Source organism: Sus scrofa, chromosome 1 (assembly GCF_000003025.6).
Source record: "Sus scrofa isolate TJ Tabasco breed Duroc chromosome 1, Sscrofa11.1, whole genome shotgun sequence".
NCBI classification, from domain to species: domain Eukaryota; kingdom Metazoa; phylum Chordata; class Mammalia; order Artiodactyla; family Suidae; genus Sus; species Sus scrofa.
The window spans coordinates 239,516,692-239,531,032 of NC_010443.5; the positions used below are offsets into that span (position 1 = coordinate 239,516,692).

The 14,341-nt window shown below is 39.9% G+C and overlaps 1 protein-coding gene across 2 annotated transcripts in view; it reads left to right on the forward strand.

The window, feature by feature from the left end:
• The window catches only part of NCBP1 (nuclear cap binding protein subunit 1), a 51,353-nt gene that overhangs the window by 24,119 nt on the left and 12,893 nt on the right, over positions 1 to 14,341 (forward strand). For both annotated transcript variants that reach the window (XR_002336867.1, XM_021066300.1), the window contains exons 13-22: positions 353 to 415; positions 664 to 738; positions 3,854 to 3,957; positions 6,793 to 6,915; positions 7,886 to 7,988; positions 8,806 to 8,899; positions 10,187 to 10,290; positions 11,518 to 11,632; positions 13,241 to 13,369; positions 13,937 to 14,050. Coding sequence is in view for 1 of the 2 variants with exons in the window: in XM_021066300.1 (XP_020921959.1) it covers positions 353 to 415; positions 664 to 738; positions 3,854 to 3,957; positions 6,793 to 6,915; positions 7,886 to 7,988; positions 8,806 to 8,899; positions 10,187 to 10,290; positions 11,518 to 11,632; positions 13,241 to 13,369; positions 13,937 to 14,050 (1,024 nt within the window). In the remaining variant the exon portion in view is untranslated. The remainder of the gene's footprint in view (positions 1 to 352; positions 416 to 663; positions 739 to 3,853; positions 3,958 to 6,792; positions 6,916 to 7,885; positions 7,989 to 8,805; positions 8,900 to 10,186; positions 10,291 to 11,517; positions 11,633 to 13,240; positions 13,370 to 13,936; positions 14,051 to 14,341) is intronic.

A 14,341-nucleotide genomic window follows, 5' to 3' on the forward strand; every position in this document is an offset into this window, starting at 1 on the left:
CACACCTCTGTTTCATTGTCAATTAAATGGGGAAGATAATAGGTTCCTCAGAAGTTATTGTTGTGAATTAAATTATAAACATATGTAAGGTACTTGACACACAACAGGCACTTGAATCATATCTGTTACTCACTTTTAAAGGATAGCACTCTTAGGACTGAGATGGGGGACTGTTACTTTTTGAAGTAGATGAGTTAAAGGATTTGCACAGAAAAGAGTAAGTGACAGGAGAGGATTCAGCTGTAGGTAGGGGAAAAATAGGCTTTTATTTGTCTGAAGAATTAGGTAAGTTCCTATTATAAATTGCAGCCATTCATCCTTTTCTCCCCCCATCCCCCACTTCTCTGTATAGATTTATTAATTGGTTTTCCCATCATCTGAGTAACTTCCAATTCCGCTGGAGCTGGGAAGATTGGTAAGTAGTGTTATGTTTATCTTTCTATTCTCTATAATCTACCATAAAAAATGTAATATTTAATACTGTAACATAAAGGCAAAGCAATCTTCTTCACAGTCTGAAAGATTCGGATTTTTTTGTTTTATATATATATATATATATATATATATAAATGAAAAAATAGAGGGGAACTATTTGTGGTGAAACACAAGTTAGATATAAGTGCAGATTATGTGTAAACTCATAAAACTATATTTCCTCATTAGGTCAGATTGTCTCAATCAAGATCCAGAAAGTCCCAAACCAAAGTTTGTAAGAGAAGTTCTAGAAAAATGTATGAGGTAAGTTTTTTGGGTTTTCTCCTTAGCTTAGGTCTTCTAATTTCTATGGGAGGGATTTTTCTCCTCTCTGCATTTGTATGTATATCTTCTTTTTTTTTTTTTTTTTTTTTTTTTTGTCTTTTGTCTTTTTGTTGTTGTTGTTGTTGTTGTTGCTATTTCTTGGGCCGCTCCCGCGGCATATGGAGGTTCCCAGGCTAGGGGTTGAATCGGAGCTGTAGCCACTGGCCTACGCCAGAGCCACAGCAACGCGGGATCTGAGCCGCGTCTGCAACCTACACCACAGCTCACGGCAACGCTGGATCGTTAACCCACTGAGCAAGGGCAGGGACCGAACCCGAAACCTCATGGTTCCTAGTCGGATTCATTAACCACTGCGCCACGACAGGAACTCCACCTCTCTGCATTTGTGATGTTTGTCCAGAATATCATTTTTTAAATCCAAGTACTTACCTCTCTAAGGTTTTTAGTCAAGATTTAGGGTGGGGAGTTCCCATCATGGCTCAGTGGTAAGGAATCCAGCTAGGATCCATGGGGATGCAGGTTTGATCCCTGGCCTCAATCAGTGGGTTAAGGATCTGATGTTGCCATGAGCTGTGGTGTAGGTTGCAGACACAGCTCGGATCCTGCATTGCTGTGGCTGTGCTGGAACTCTGATTAGACCCCTAGCCTGGAAACTTCCATATGCTCCAGGTGTGGCCCTAAAAAGCAAAAAAAAAAGATTTAGGCTGAAAAACTTATGCAACCATGCTGCTGGATTTTATGTGAATTAAGCCAAGAAGTTTTTGTTTTTTAGTCAAATATACTTTGAAATAATTTCAAATTTCTGGAGAGTTGCTAAAATAGAACCCTATATCATGTTCATCTAGATCGCCTAGTTGTTAACATTTTACCACATTTGTTCTAATGCTTAGTCCTCTTCCCCTCTCAGTGTATATATACTCTTCATATTGGTCTTTTTCTAAACTCTTTGAAAACAAGCTGCAGATAGGATGTCTGATCCTTTAACGATCTGTCATATATTTCCCCAAACGAGTCACTCTCCTGCATGACCAACATATATAGTGCTCCAAGTCAGAACATGAGCTCTGACACAGTAATAACAACTGTATAATCCATAGACGCTGCTGAAATTTCAGCAACCATCCCAACAGTGTCTTTTTCCTTTCCAGTCTAGAATTGGATCCAAGAACATGAATAGCACTTAGTTGTCATTTTCTTCAGATTCCTCAGTCTTCAATAGCTATTATTCTTTCTCTTTCACGTTCTTGTCAGTCTTGAAGAACGTAGACTAACTTTGTTGCGTTGCCTTGCTGCGTCCTCATAACTCAAGTCTTGCATTGTTCTACCACTCGAGATGTTAACTTTGATCATGTGGCCATATTGGTGTCTGCCAGGCTTCTCTAACTTAAATTCACCATTTTCCCCTTTGTGGTTGGTTAATATTTTGTGGAAAATGTTCTGAGCTTAACACTCACATCCTATTTTTCATCAGACCTCCACTGACAACTACTTTTTTTTTTTTTTAAGTAGTTTTATTTATTTATTTATTTATTTGTCTTTTTTTGCTATTTCTTAGGCCGCTCCTACAGCATATGGAGGTTCCCAGGCTAGGGGTCAAATCGGAGCTGTAGCCACCAGCCTACGCCAGAGCCACAGCAACGCGGGATCCGAGCCACGTCTGCAACCTACACCGCAGCTCACGGCAATGCAGGATTGTTAACCCACTGAGCAAGGCCAGGGACCGAACCCACAACCTCATGGTTCCTAGTCGGATTCGTTAACCACTGCGCCATGCCAGGAACTCCGACAACTACTTTTATATGCCACCACTACAGTGGTTGCCAGGTGATGGTTCTCACTTTCCATTATTCTTTCTACATTTACTAGTTGGCATTCTACGGTAAGAGCTTTCCTTTTTCACCTATTTATTCCTGTGTTTATGTATTAGTAGGGACTCTTTCATTCAGTGGGGTTTTTTTTTATTTGTTTTTTCATTTTTTTTGAAGTTTTATTGAAGTATAGTTGATTTACAATGTTGTGGTAATTTCTGCTGTCCAACAAAGTGATTCAGTTATACATACACACATCCATTCTTTTTCAGATTCTTTTCCCATAGAATTTTTCACAGAATATTGGGTAGAGTCTCCTGTGCTATATATAGCAGGTCCCCAATGGCCAGTCATTCCATATACCTCAGTGTGCATATGCCAGTCCCAAACTCCTGGTCCATTCCTGCCTCTGCCCCACCTTTCCCCTTTGGTAACCTATTCAGTGTGTTATAATTCATGACTGTCATTTTTTTGATGCTCAAGTTGTCCCTGATTTGTCCATTGAGAGTCCCTTGTGGCTCATGTGGGTTTGTTTTGTTTTGTTTTGCCACACCCTTGGCATATGGAAGTTCTTGGGCCAGGGATCAAACCCACACCACACTTGTACCACAACTGCAGCAACACCAGATCTGCCTTAACCTGCTGCGCCATATGGGAACTTCCCTTTTTTTCCCTTTTTTTCTTTTTTAATATCTCCTTCCAGTTATTGAGCATTTCCTTATTTGTGGCACAGGTTCTAGGCTCATCCTGTGTTTCCTTGCCCCTTCCCAGGAATCATCAGTTTATTCAAGGAGCCCGAGTTTGTGTTAATGTTTGTGTGCCGTGAGCTGTGGTGTAGGTTGCAGACACGGCTCGGATTGCTGTGGCTCTGGCGTAGGCTGGGGGCTACAGCTCCGATTTGACCCCGAGCCTGGGAACCTCCATATGCCATGGGAGCGGCCCAAAGAAATAGCAAAAAGACAAAAAAAAAGAAAAAAGAAATTTGACTCCCGTTAGGCTCAGTAAGTATTTATTGCTACAATATAACTCATCTCCCAACCATACAAGCTGTGTCCTCTGCCTCACCCTACCTCACCATCACTGGCCCACATCTCAGTGCAAATCAGTCAGTTCTGAAGAAGGCCGGAGTTCTGTTGTGCTGGCCTGGACAAAAATTTAAAGGACCTGTTTTCCCACTTTTACTTCTTGGTTGTGAGCTGACTCCAGGGTGTTGGAGGTTAAGCTGGATATTCCCAAAGAATGGAACATATGAATGACATTTTCTGAGGCTCTTGTTTGTATTGCAGGTTATCTTACCATCAGCGTATATTAGATATTGTCCCTCCTACCTTCTCCGCTCTGTGTCCTGCAAACCCAACCTGCATTTACAAGTATGGAGATGAAAGTAGCAGTAAGTAATAAAACAAATCTATTTTTAAAAAGTACTAATGCAAGTATTCTCTGAAGTCAGTTATCTAAGATGAAGAATGAACTTTTTCTTTTCTTGGGGTTATATTTTCTGTTTGAAAGGTGATCTCTCACTAGCCATTACTGTTTTATTTGCCCTGTCATCATTATGAAGGTTCATTGTGATTTACTTGGTTATTACTAGGTTGTTTTAACTTTTTTCATTTAATACTATTTATAATGTTACATCCATGACATTGTTTTAAATGTGCTGCTAAGTATAGCAAGATGAATTTATAGCCAGACCTTATTAAAATGAAAATGTTTGTCACAGCAAAGGCGATTACTTGAATTGATTATCATTTGAACAGTTCAGCTGTCAGAACATAGGTGTACCTAGACTACATTTTGGCCAGCAGTATGCCTCTAGAATTCTCAGATATGTTCTGACTTTTTCGTCACATCATTTCTGAGATTACACTGTCAATCAGGGGGGCTGTATAATTTGATATGCCATTTTGTGCTTTATACTTACTGAAGGTAAGGGTGTACATTGTGATCAGTGGCGGGACTTAGGTGCGGGGTTTCCAGGCTAGTCTTTTCAGATGGTACCAAACATGGCTCTTCCATGAGCCTTCCATTTCAGTGTGTAGTGGTGCTTTGCATCTTGAAACTCACTCCTCTCCCTTGCCTTCTCATATGGCACCACTGCTTCTCCACCTGCCCTTCAGACTACACCTGTTTTCCTTGAAATAAACTCAGTCAGTCCCAGTGATAAGTACATTTCCTACGTTACTATGTCACTTAATCCTTAAAACGGCTCTGAGAAATAGGTATGTTTATTATACCAATTGTACAATGAGGAAATGGCTCCAGAGAGGTAAAGACAGAGTGAGATTGCTTCTGAATGGTAAAGCCCAGACTCAAATCCAGGTTTACTACCTGAACAGTCCCACTCTTGACCATTGTGTTTTCCTGATATGGCACTTATAAGTGCCAGGTTCTGCGTTTTCTGCATTGTACTGGCTCAGCGAACCATAAGATGATACCGTTTTTGATATCCAAGAGTTAAGACTTTTGTTAAACACTGAGCTTTCTTTTTCCCCATAGAAATAGCTCAGCCTAACTTTGAAAGGCCTCCTAACAGTTGTTCTAACTTTGTTATTTGTCAGTTCTTCTCAGGTTAACCTCTACTTTATCCAGGCCCACTTCTTTTTTTTTTTTTTAACTGCTTCTTGTTTTTTTGTTTTGTTTTGTCTTTTTAGGGCCCACTCATGGCATATGGAGGTTCCCAGGCTAGGGGTCTAATCGGAACTACAGCTGCTGGCCACAGCCACAGCCACACAGGATCCAAGCTGCATCTGTGACCTGCAGCACAGCTCATGGCAACACCAGATCCTTAACCCACTGAGTGAGGCCAGGGATCGAACCCAGATCCTCATGGATGCTATTTGCATTTGCTAACCACTGAGCCATGATGGGAACTCCTCATGCTTCTTGCTCTTGGTTTTGCCTTTGTGCCATTATCCCATTCTGGAAAGCCCTTTCTGTTCTCTAATTCCAATTCTCTCTCCGGGGTCTAGCCCAAGGTACACTTCCTGTTTTGTTTGTTTTTACCTTTAGCAAGGCAGTTTTATGTTGCTCTCTGGCTGCTGCTTTTGTGAATATCTTGGTTTCCCCCCTACACCTAGAATGGAGACTCCTCAGTGGCAGGGGATTCTCTCCCCCGCCCCCGCCCTTATTTTCTCCTTTCAAGGAAAAGCACAGAGCACATGTGATCTGTTGTAACTGATTTTACTCACTCTAAGTTCTTGGTAACTCAGTCTGTCAGGCAGGATTGCCTCTTTGTTACCTCTTTGTCTACCTTACATTAAAAGTAGATTTCTGATTGCTCTGGAGATGCCTTACAGTATAAATTAGCACAAATTTTACACAGTAAAGACTCAACAGATATTAACCAATAGTAATTATGTGGAGTCACAGCACATGAGCATCTGTCTGGCTTAGGTAAATACAAGTGCGTAGACTCAGCAAAAAAGAAAAGCAAAAAAATCTGTCATTAGTTGGCATCCTTCACCTTGCTCAAACTCAAACTTAGTTTTCACTATCTTAGGAAAAAGGAAAAGGAAGGGTACATTGACAAAAATGAGAGAAATACATTGATTTTCACCTTTTACAAAAGGAATTTAGGGAGTTCCCGTTGTGGCTCAACAGGTTACAAACCCATAAAGATTCGGGTTCGAGCCCTGGCCTCCCTCAGTGGGTTAAGGATCTGGTGTTGCCATGAGCTGTGCTGTAGGTCACAGATGCAGCTTGGATCTGGTGTTACTGTGGCTGTGGTGTAGGCCGGCAGCTACAGCTCCGATTTGACCCCTACCCTGGGAACTTCCATATGCCACAGGTACAGACAGCCCTTTAAAAAAAAAAAAAAAAAAAAAAAAGAAAGAAAGAAAAAAGAAAAAGAAATAAATACAAAAGGAATTAGAAGACTGTCAAAGGACAACTGCATCTGCATCCATACTTCCCCTCAGCCCTCATCCCTGAGGAAGAGCAGCACCCCTTGTAACTCTGAATTTCAGTTAGCCACGTGTTCCTAAGTAAGTATTGAGGCGAGAATTAGTTCTTATGCTCTCTTTCAGGTGAAAAACCATTGACCTATTAAATGAAACGTTCACGGGTGGTTGTCTTTATATACATTAAATATTGAGCTTAGGATAAAGAGTACTCTGTTTTTGAGGTTGTTTTTTTTTTTTTTTTTTTTTTTTTAATCTCTCTGTTATTTATTACAAGAATAGTCTTAAAACGTGATCTACTTCCCCCACCCCCATTCTGTGCTTAGACACCCTTCCTGGACATTCAGTTGCCCTCTGTTTAGCTGTGGCCTTTAAAAGTAAAGCGACCAACGATGAAATCTTCAGCATTCTGAAAGATGTACCAAATCCTAACCAGGATGACGATGATGGTAAGAGAATTAAACACTCGTATTTGTTTGGCTTGTCCAGCCTGTCATTTGTTCCTAGAACCCAGGTTGTCCCTTAAGCATTCCCTGCTTTCACCTTAGAGGGGTTCCTATGCAGGATGACTGATGTATTATAAAGTGATGTTCTCTCCAAATAAAACTACTATAATAATGATTCACATTTATGAAGTATATGCCATGTAATAATTCCAACCAACACCTCTAGATTTTTTTTCCTGGGGAAGAATGGGAAAATTAGTAAAATAATTTGTAAGTTTATCATCAATAAGGAGATAAGACAAAAAGTGATGAGCAGGATTTGCTATATCACACATTAAAACATCCTGAAAAATACAGTAACTAAAACAAAACATAAGTCAGTAAAACAGATGAAAAGTCTCCTGTGACAACTGGGTAACCATTTGGGGGGAAATTTTTCTTAGAGCTGTATGTAATATGGATACTGAAAAATAACTTAAAACATTATGGTATTTGGATTATTTAGTACGGTTTTGTTTAGATTTTTCTAAGAAAATGTATTATGATGTTAGAGAAAATATATTTAAAAAGTACAATTCATGATGGTGGTATCAGACTCTGTCAGACATCTTAGGACACAGACCTAAGTGTGAAGGGCATACTGTGTTTTCTTCTTCTAACTGTATTATTAGAACCACCATTTAGAGAGAGATGAACCAGGAAATCTATGTGGAATTTGTAAAAAGAAATAGATTATATAGAAGAATTAAGCAAACAATTCCAAAAAACTAACAACTAAGATTATGCTTAGTTTTACATTTTAAGTGTTTGAAATCGGTGATGGTCTTTGTCGTTTATTAGCACTCATAGAATGTTGCACGAATGTCTGACTTAGCATTTGGATGAGTGTGCCATCTTTAGTGATTCAGGCAAGGGAACAGAGAATTGCTATACTAACATTTTCCTAACTCTCTTACTATGGATTATTTTTCAGATGAAGGATTCAGCTTTAACCCATTAAAAATAGAGGTCTTTGTACAGACTCTGCTACACTTAGCAGCCAAGTCATTCAGCCACTCCTTCAGCGCTCTTGCAAAGTAAGTGCAACCAGAACACACACCCTGTCTTGAGGGCTTATGACTTTGCTTGGTGAATACCAATAGCATAGTAATTTTAACCCATCAAATATCAAGATCTTAATAATAGTATTACATAATTTGATACATTGGGTTTTGGTTTGTGGTAGCTAAAATCCCCATCCTGTGGCTCCCGTCAGTCTGTTTGTATAGTTTACGTGTATATACAGAATGTACATTTTTTTCACATAAACTTTTAAAGAAAGAAACGAAAGACCTGGATTTATAGGGCATTCATATAAACAGTTAAGAAGTTCCCACCTTATCTAAGCGTCTTCATTAGAAGAAGGTGAGCAGAATTGAGAGCCAGCTATATTTTTGGGAGACACCCAAAAGTTGGCATCTAAAGATAGCTTTCTGACTTGTCAGTCCAAAAGAAGAAAAAAAATTTAGCTATTCCTCCAGTCAAGCAGAGAAACTGGATTCCTCACCCCCATCTCAACTTCCAGGTCTCTCTGTGACCTGCCAGGTTCCCATAGAAAGTACAGTCATTATTGCACCTGTGTTTGGAGACAGTTCCTCAGGCCTTACCTATTCTCAGATACGTGGTAACCACAGTCCTAGGCTAATGACAGTATATTGTAATTCTATGATTTTTTTTTGACAAACTGCATATAAACTATGATTTCCTAATCATACCTTTTATACCCTTAATGGTAAATATTTTGTATTTTTGCACTTACATATTTCACTGTAAATTCACATTGTAAAGGCACTGTAAACATTAAAAATGCTTAGTAAGTTTATATGTGGTATTTTCTCTCCCCCCCATCCAAAGATTTCATGAAGTCTTCAAAACCCTAGCTGAAAGTGATGAAGGAAAATTACATGTTCTAAGAGTCATGTTTGAGGTCTGGCGGAACCATCCACAGGTAAAACTATTTAATTAGACATGTTGAGGTGCTGAATGGGTTGGATGGTATAAAAATAAGGCAGTTGGAGTTCCCGTCGTGGCGCAGTGGTTAACGAATCCGACTAGGAACCATGAGGTTGCGGGTTCGGTCCCTGCCCTTGCTCAGTGGGTTAACGATCCGGCGTTGCCGTGAGCTGTGGTGTAGGTTGCAGACGCGGCTCGGATGCTGCGTTGCTGTGGCTCTGGCGTAGGCTGGTGGCTACAGCTCCGATTCAACCCCTAGCCTGGGAACCTCCATATGCCGCAGGAGCAGCCCAAGAAATAGCAACAACAACAAAAAGACAAAAAAAAAAAAAAAAAAAAGACAAAAATAAATAAAAATAAGGCAGTTAACACCATCATTTTAGTTTACAAAGTAAGAAATTTGACTGCCTATAGAATGTTTTATTTAAAGTCTGTAATTTCAGGGCTATGGGAGTAGTAATTTTTGAGTCCCTCTTTAAAGAGCAAGTGTTACGATTTGGTTTGATATTATCTCAGCACATTTTTAGTACTCAAGAATGCTTATTTCTTGAAAGATTCCTTAGTTGGGTAGGAAATAATTATCTGGTCTATCCAATTTCTATAAACAAGGTCCAGATTTCACAAATCTCAGTATACTATTTTCATATGTGTTAAAAAGCATTAAAATAAATTTCAGAGTATATTTTAAATTTTCATGATAAAATGCTCCTGAAATTTTAAATTCTAGAATTCAATGAAAATTATATATTTTTGTATAAACTACAGTAGTTTTCAGAAAAATTTAAGTGTTAACATTCAGGGTTTTTTTTAATCTTTATTGGTGTTACTGTATATAATTTTTTTTTTTTTTTTTTTTTTTTTGTCTTTTTAGGGCCACACCCGTGGCATATGGAGGTTCCAGGGCTAGGGGTCTAATCAGAGCTGTTGCTGCTGACCTACACCAGAGCCTCAGCAACACCAGATCCGAGCCAGGTCTGTGACCTATACCATAGCTCACGGCAATGCCGGATCCTTAACCCACTGAGCAAGGCCAGGGATCGCAACCTCATGGTTCCTAGTCAGATTAGTTTCTGCTGCGCCACAACAGGAACTCCTGTTGGTATTACTGTATTCTTAAAGTAAGTACCAGAGCCAAGCAGAAGGCAAAACAAATAGTAAGACCTCATGGTTAAATTGATCAGTTCCATGGCCACTGAAGATGAATGTCACGGTCCTCCTACTTTACTTTTGAAGCAGTGGGATTATTGTGGCCTACGTAATAACACTTATTCTCTCTTCGTAGATGATTGCTGTACTAGTAGATAAGATGATTCGTACGCAGATTGTTGACTGTGCTGCAGTAGCAAACTGGATCTTCTCTTCAGAACTATCTCGTGACTTTACCAGGTAACATGGGTTATTTTACTAGGACTGTATTCTCTAAGAAATGTGGTCTCTTACACATGAGTTCCAAATTCTGATCCAAATCAGGTTGATATTACTATCAGTCCAATCTGGCAGGATTGCATTTTACAAAGATTCCACACAATGGATATACACATACCCAGTCTAGTTGCAGTGTCTCTTAGGAACACACCCATAAATTAGGACTCAATCAAGTAGAAATACTTATGAAGGATCTAGGCTGGAATTTCCACTGTGGTGCAGCAGGTTAAGGATCCAGCTTGTCTCTGCAGTGGCTTGGGTTGCTGCAGAGTTGCAGGTTTGATCCCTGTCCCCACAGTGGGTTAAGGGTCTAGTGTTGCTGCACCTGTGGTACAGGTTGCAGCTGCAGCTCGGATTTGAGCCCTGGCCCAAGAACTTCCACACACCATGGGTGCGGCCAAAAAAAGGAAAAAAAAAAAAAAGAGGATCCAGACTATTGGAAGGGAAGATCAGGCTGTATATCAGGGTTTCAACTAGACAGTGGGACTAGGGCAAGAGTTCAATTCCCCTGGGGACCTGAAATGCGTATTAAGAACTAGGAGAAGTCAGTATCCATGATAGATTAAGTACACATCACAGAGGGAATGAGGAAAGCCTGGTGGGCACCTGAATGCCACGGGGGAGGAAGGTCTCACTTCAGTCATAAAACTCCTAGATTTAATACACAGAAGATTCATCCATTCCACCTAAAGGAAAGAGACTTTTCATTAAGCTTGGTTCTTATACGTGAAGTTGAGTCCATAGGCTTTATAACTGATCAGGACTGGAATGGCAAGAGTTGACACAAAGTTACTTGCAAAGACAGAAGCATACATCACAACCTTTATCCTCTTCATTGTATCTGTTATTGGCAGAGGACACTAGACCGAGTCCTCTGACTAGTGAGTCCTTAGGGTGAAAGGGCGTGGCCTAGGATTATCATACCAGCCAAGTTGGCATTCACAAATGAAGGCAACAGAAAGACCCAGCACTGCCTTTAGGAAGCTCACCTGAGTCTCACGGATAGAGCTAGATGCTTGCACAACTGGTAACACAAGAAAACTCCTAAGTGTTGTTAGAGAAATGACTTATTCTGCCTAAATAATAGAAGGCTATATCAAACCTTAAGAATGAGTAGGTTATGAAAGTTGAGAGGTCTTATATTCTCTTAGTGTAACATAGACTAACCAAATGCCTTATTACTTTAAGATTGTTTGTTTGGGAAATCCTGCACTCCACAATTCGTAAGATGAACAAACATGTTCTGAAGATTCAGAAAGAGCTAGAAGAAGCTAAAGAAAAACTCGCAAGGCAACACAAACGGGTGAGTCTCATGATGATTGTAAATGGTCCAAGGAGGTTTACCAGAAACTCTGGAGAATATTAATTACCTTGATGGGAACTTATTTTTCTGAGACCAAATTAGGCGGAGCTGTTTGCAGGAAGTGCAGGAAGAGGAAGGACCCGTGGTCTCCTGTTCTCTGTTCTGTGTGGTGAACCTGTTTAGGAAGCCACAAGCCTGACTTTTCCATTATTCACTACCTCTAGATCATGTTTGCCTTCCCAAAAGGGGAGGAAGCGAAGAGAGGAGGACACCCTTGTTTCTGTGAGTTTCTGATGCAAGAGGGAGAAGATTGTTGGTGCTCACCACTAACCCAGTACTGTGGGGAGAGGGGGCCGTCATTCCCAGCCTGTAAAATTCTCATATTAGTCACTTTAGTATTTTAGCCCCTTTGGGTGGAAACAGTGAACTGGCTGTATCCTGAAATGTAGCGTAACAGTGCTGGTATTGTTCCTGATAGAATTTTCTAATGCTATGCACATTTATCAGAGTAGAGGGTGAAAGCAAGAATGACTTCTGTGAGCCTAGAGCAAGTGCAGGTGCTAGTCTCCATACGGACATGTGTATATAAACACTGACAAACCTAAAATACTGTAAGGTAAATGGCATCATGCCCATCTTACATGTGTATAAACGCCAGGGACTTTCCCTCATGCCACACTGGTCTCTAGATATATGGTATCCAACACAGTAACCACCAGCAACATTTAACTTTTTTTTTTTTTTTTTTTGCTTTTTAGAGCCGCACCCACGGCATATGGAGGTTCCCAGGTGAGGGGTCAAATCATAGCTACAGCTGCCGGCCTACGCCACAGCCACAGCAACTCAGATTCCGAGCTGCATCTGCGACCTACACCACAGCTCATGGCAACGCCAGATCCTTAACCTACTGAGCAAGGCCAGGGATCGAACCCTCAACCTCATGGTTCCTAGTCAGATTCGTTTCTGCTGCACCACAGTGAGAACTTTTTTTTGTTTGTTTTAAACATTTAACTTTAAGCTAATTAAATTGTAATACAATTTAAAATTCAGTTCCTGAGTCACACTAAGCACATTTCAAGTGCTGAGCAGTCATGTGTGGCTAATAGCTTTTGTGAGGGCATTAGATTTATGTTGATGAAAAGTATTGTGATGAGAGATGCCCGAGGCCCTAACCCTGTAGGTTCTCTTGGGGGCAGTGGCTCATTGTTCACAAACTCAGGTTCACAGCAATTTCATAAAAAACATACCTGGACATTTTCCATGGAACTTCAAAGCTGTTTTCATTTTAATAGAAGGAAAACGTGACACACATCTCCTTCTTGAATGGACTGCCTTGTAAAAGGCATAACTCATTTCTGCTTTGTAGCAAAACACTTCCAGCACCATTACCCCAAGACTAGTGCCACTGAATTTCCCTGGCTTAGATAAGTACTCCCAGGACTTTGGACATATGCCTGTATATTTGGGACAGTGGATAACTTTTACTGAAGAGTACAAGTCTTCACATAGCATCTTATCATATACAATAAAATCCTCCTGTTTAGTTGGTGGGATTGAATACACTGGAATTCTAAATGGTATTTTGTTTTTGTTCTTTGCATTCTGTAGCGAAGTGATGACGACGACAGAAGCAGTGACAGGAAAGATGGGGCTCTTGAGGAACAAATAGAAAGACTGCAGGAAAAAGTGGAATCTGCTCAGAGTGAACAAAAGAATCTCTTCCTTGTCATATTTCAGGTATCTTGGCTTGGGACGTTGATATGTTCAATGAAACAATACATTTCTTTAGTTTTAAAAAATGTTTTAAATCATACACGCTCATTCATAAGATCTTAAATATATTAAAATGCACCATGTTTACCTCCAAATTCTGTTTACTTATTAGCATTCTTGCATGAGCATTTCTCCATCATTTAAATAAAAAATTGAGGATGCTTTTGTTAAATATCTCTTCCATATTTACTCCCAATCGTTGATCTGTTTAGATGGTTGTTTTATCTAACTTTTGAGTATACATACATTCTTACTGATATCCTTAGAACAGTTGCTAAGAAAAAGTACTGGCATAAATAATCTAGACATTAAAGGTCTTCATGTATTGCCAAAAAGGATATACCATCATATGTTATCACAGGTCTGCTTTTCTGCACTGACAGCATGTACTGAATTATGACAGCTAAAGATACATGCGACAAAGAGCGGATACAAGCCATACTTTTGAGGTCTTTTGGTCAAAAATGTGACTGTTTCTGAAATACAAGAATTTTTTTCTAACACCTGTGGAATTTTGTACCCCACTCCTAGCGTTTCATCATGATCTTGACTGAGCACTTAGTACGATGTGAAACTGATGGGACCAGTGTATTAACACCGTGGTATAAGAACTGTATAGAGCGGCTCCAGCAGATCTTCCTTCAGGTTTGTGAGAAACTTTGGGTAATGAAGATCACTATTCTCAGCTGCAGGGATTTTCTATTTTAAAAGCTTGTCAAATTTGTTAGGTGGCTATGTAGGACGTGTACATAGCCCTTAAGTTTGTGTCCATTTCTTCCTACTGCTGTTCATCAGAATATTTAGGCTTAAATTACCTCTCTATCCCTTAGACTCCTAATTGCCGTTCTCTTTGCTGGAGAGTCTTGCTATAATACCAGATATAGAGGGAAAAAAATTGCTGAGGGGAAAGTAATTAGATTTTAAGGACCTCTGTAA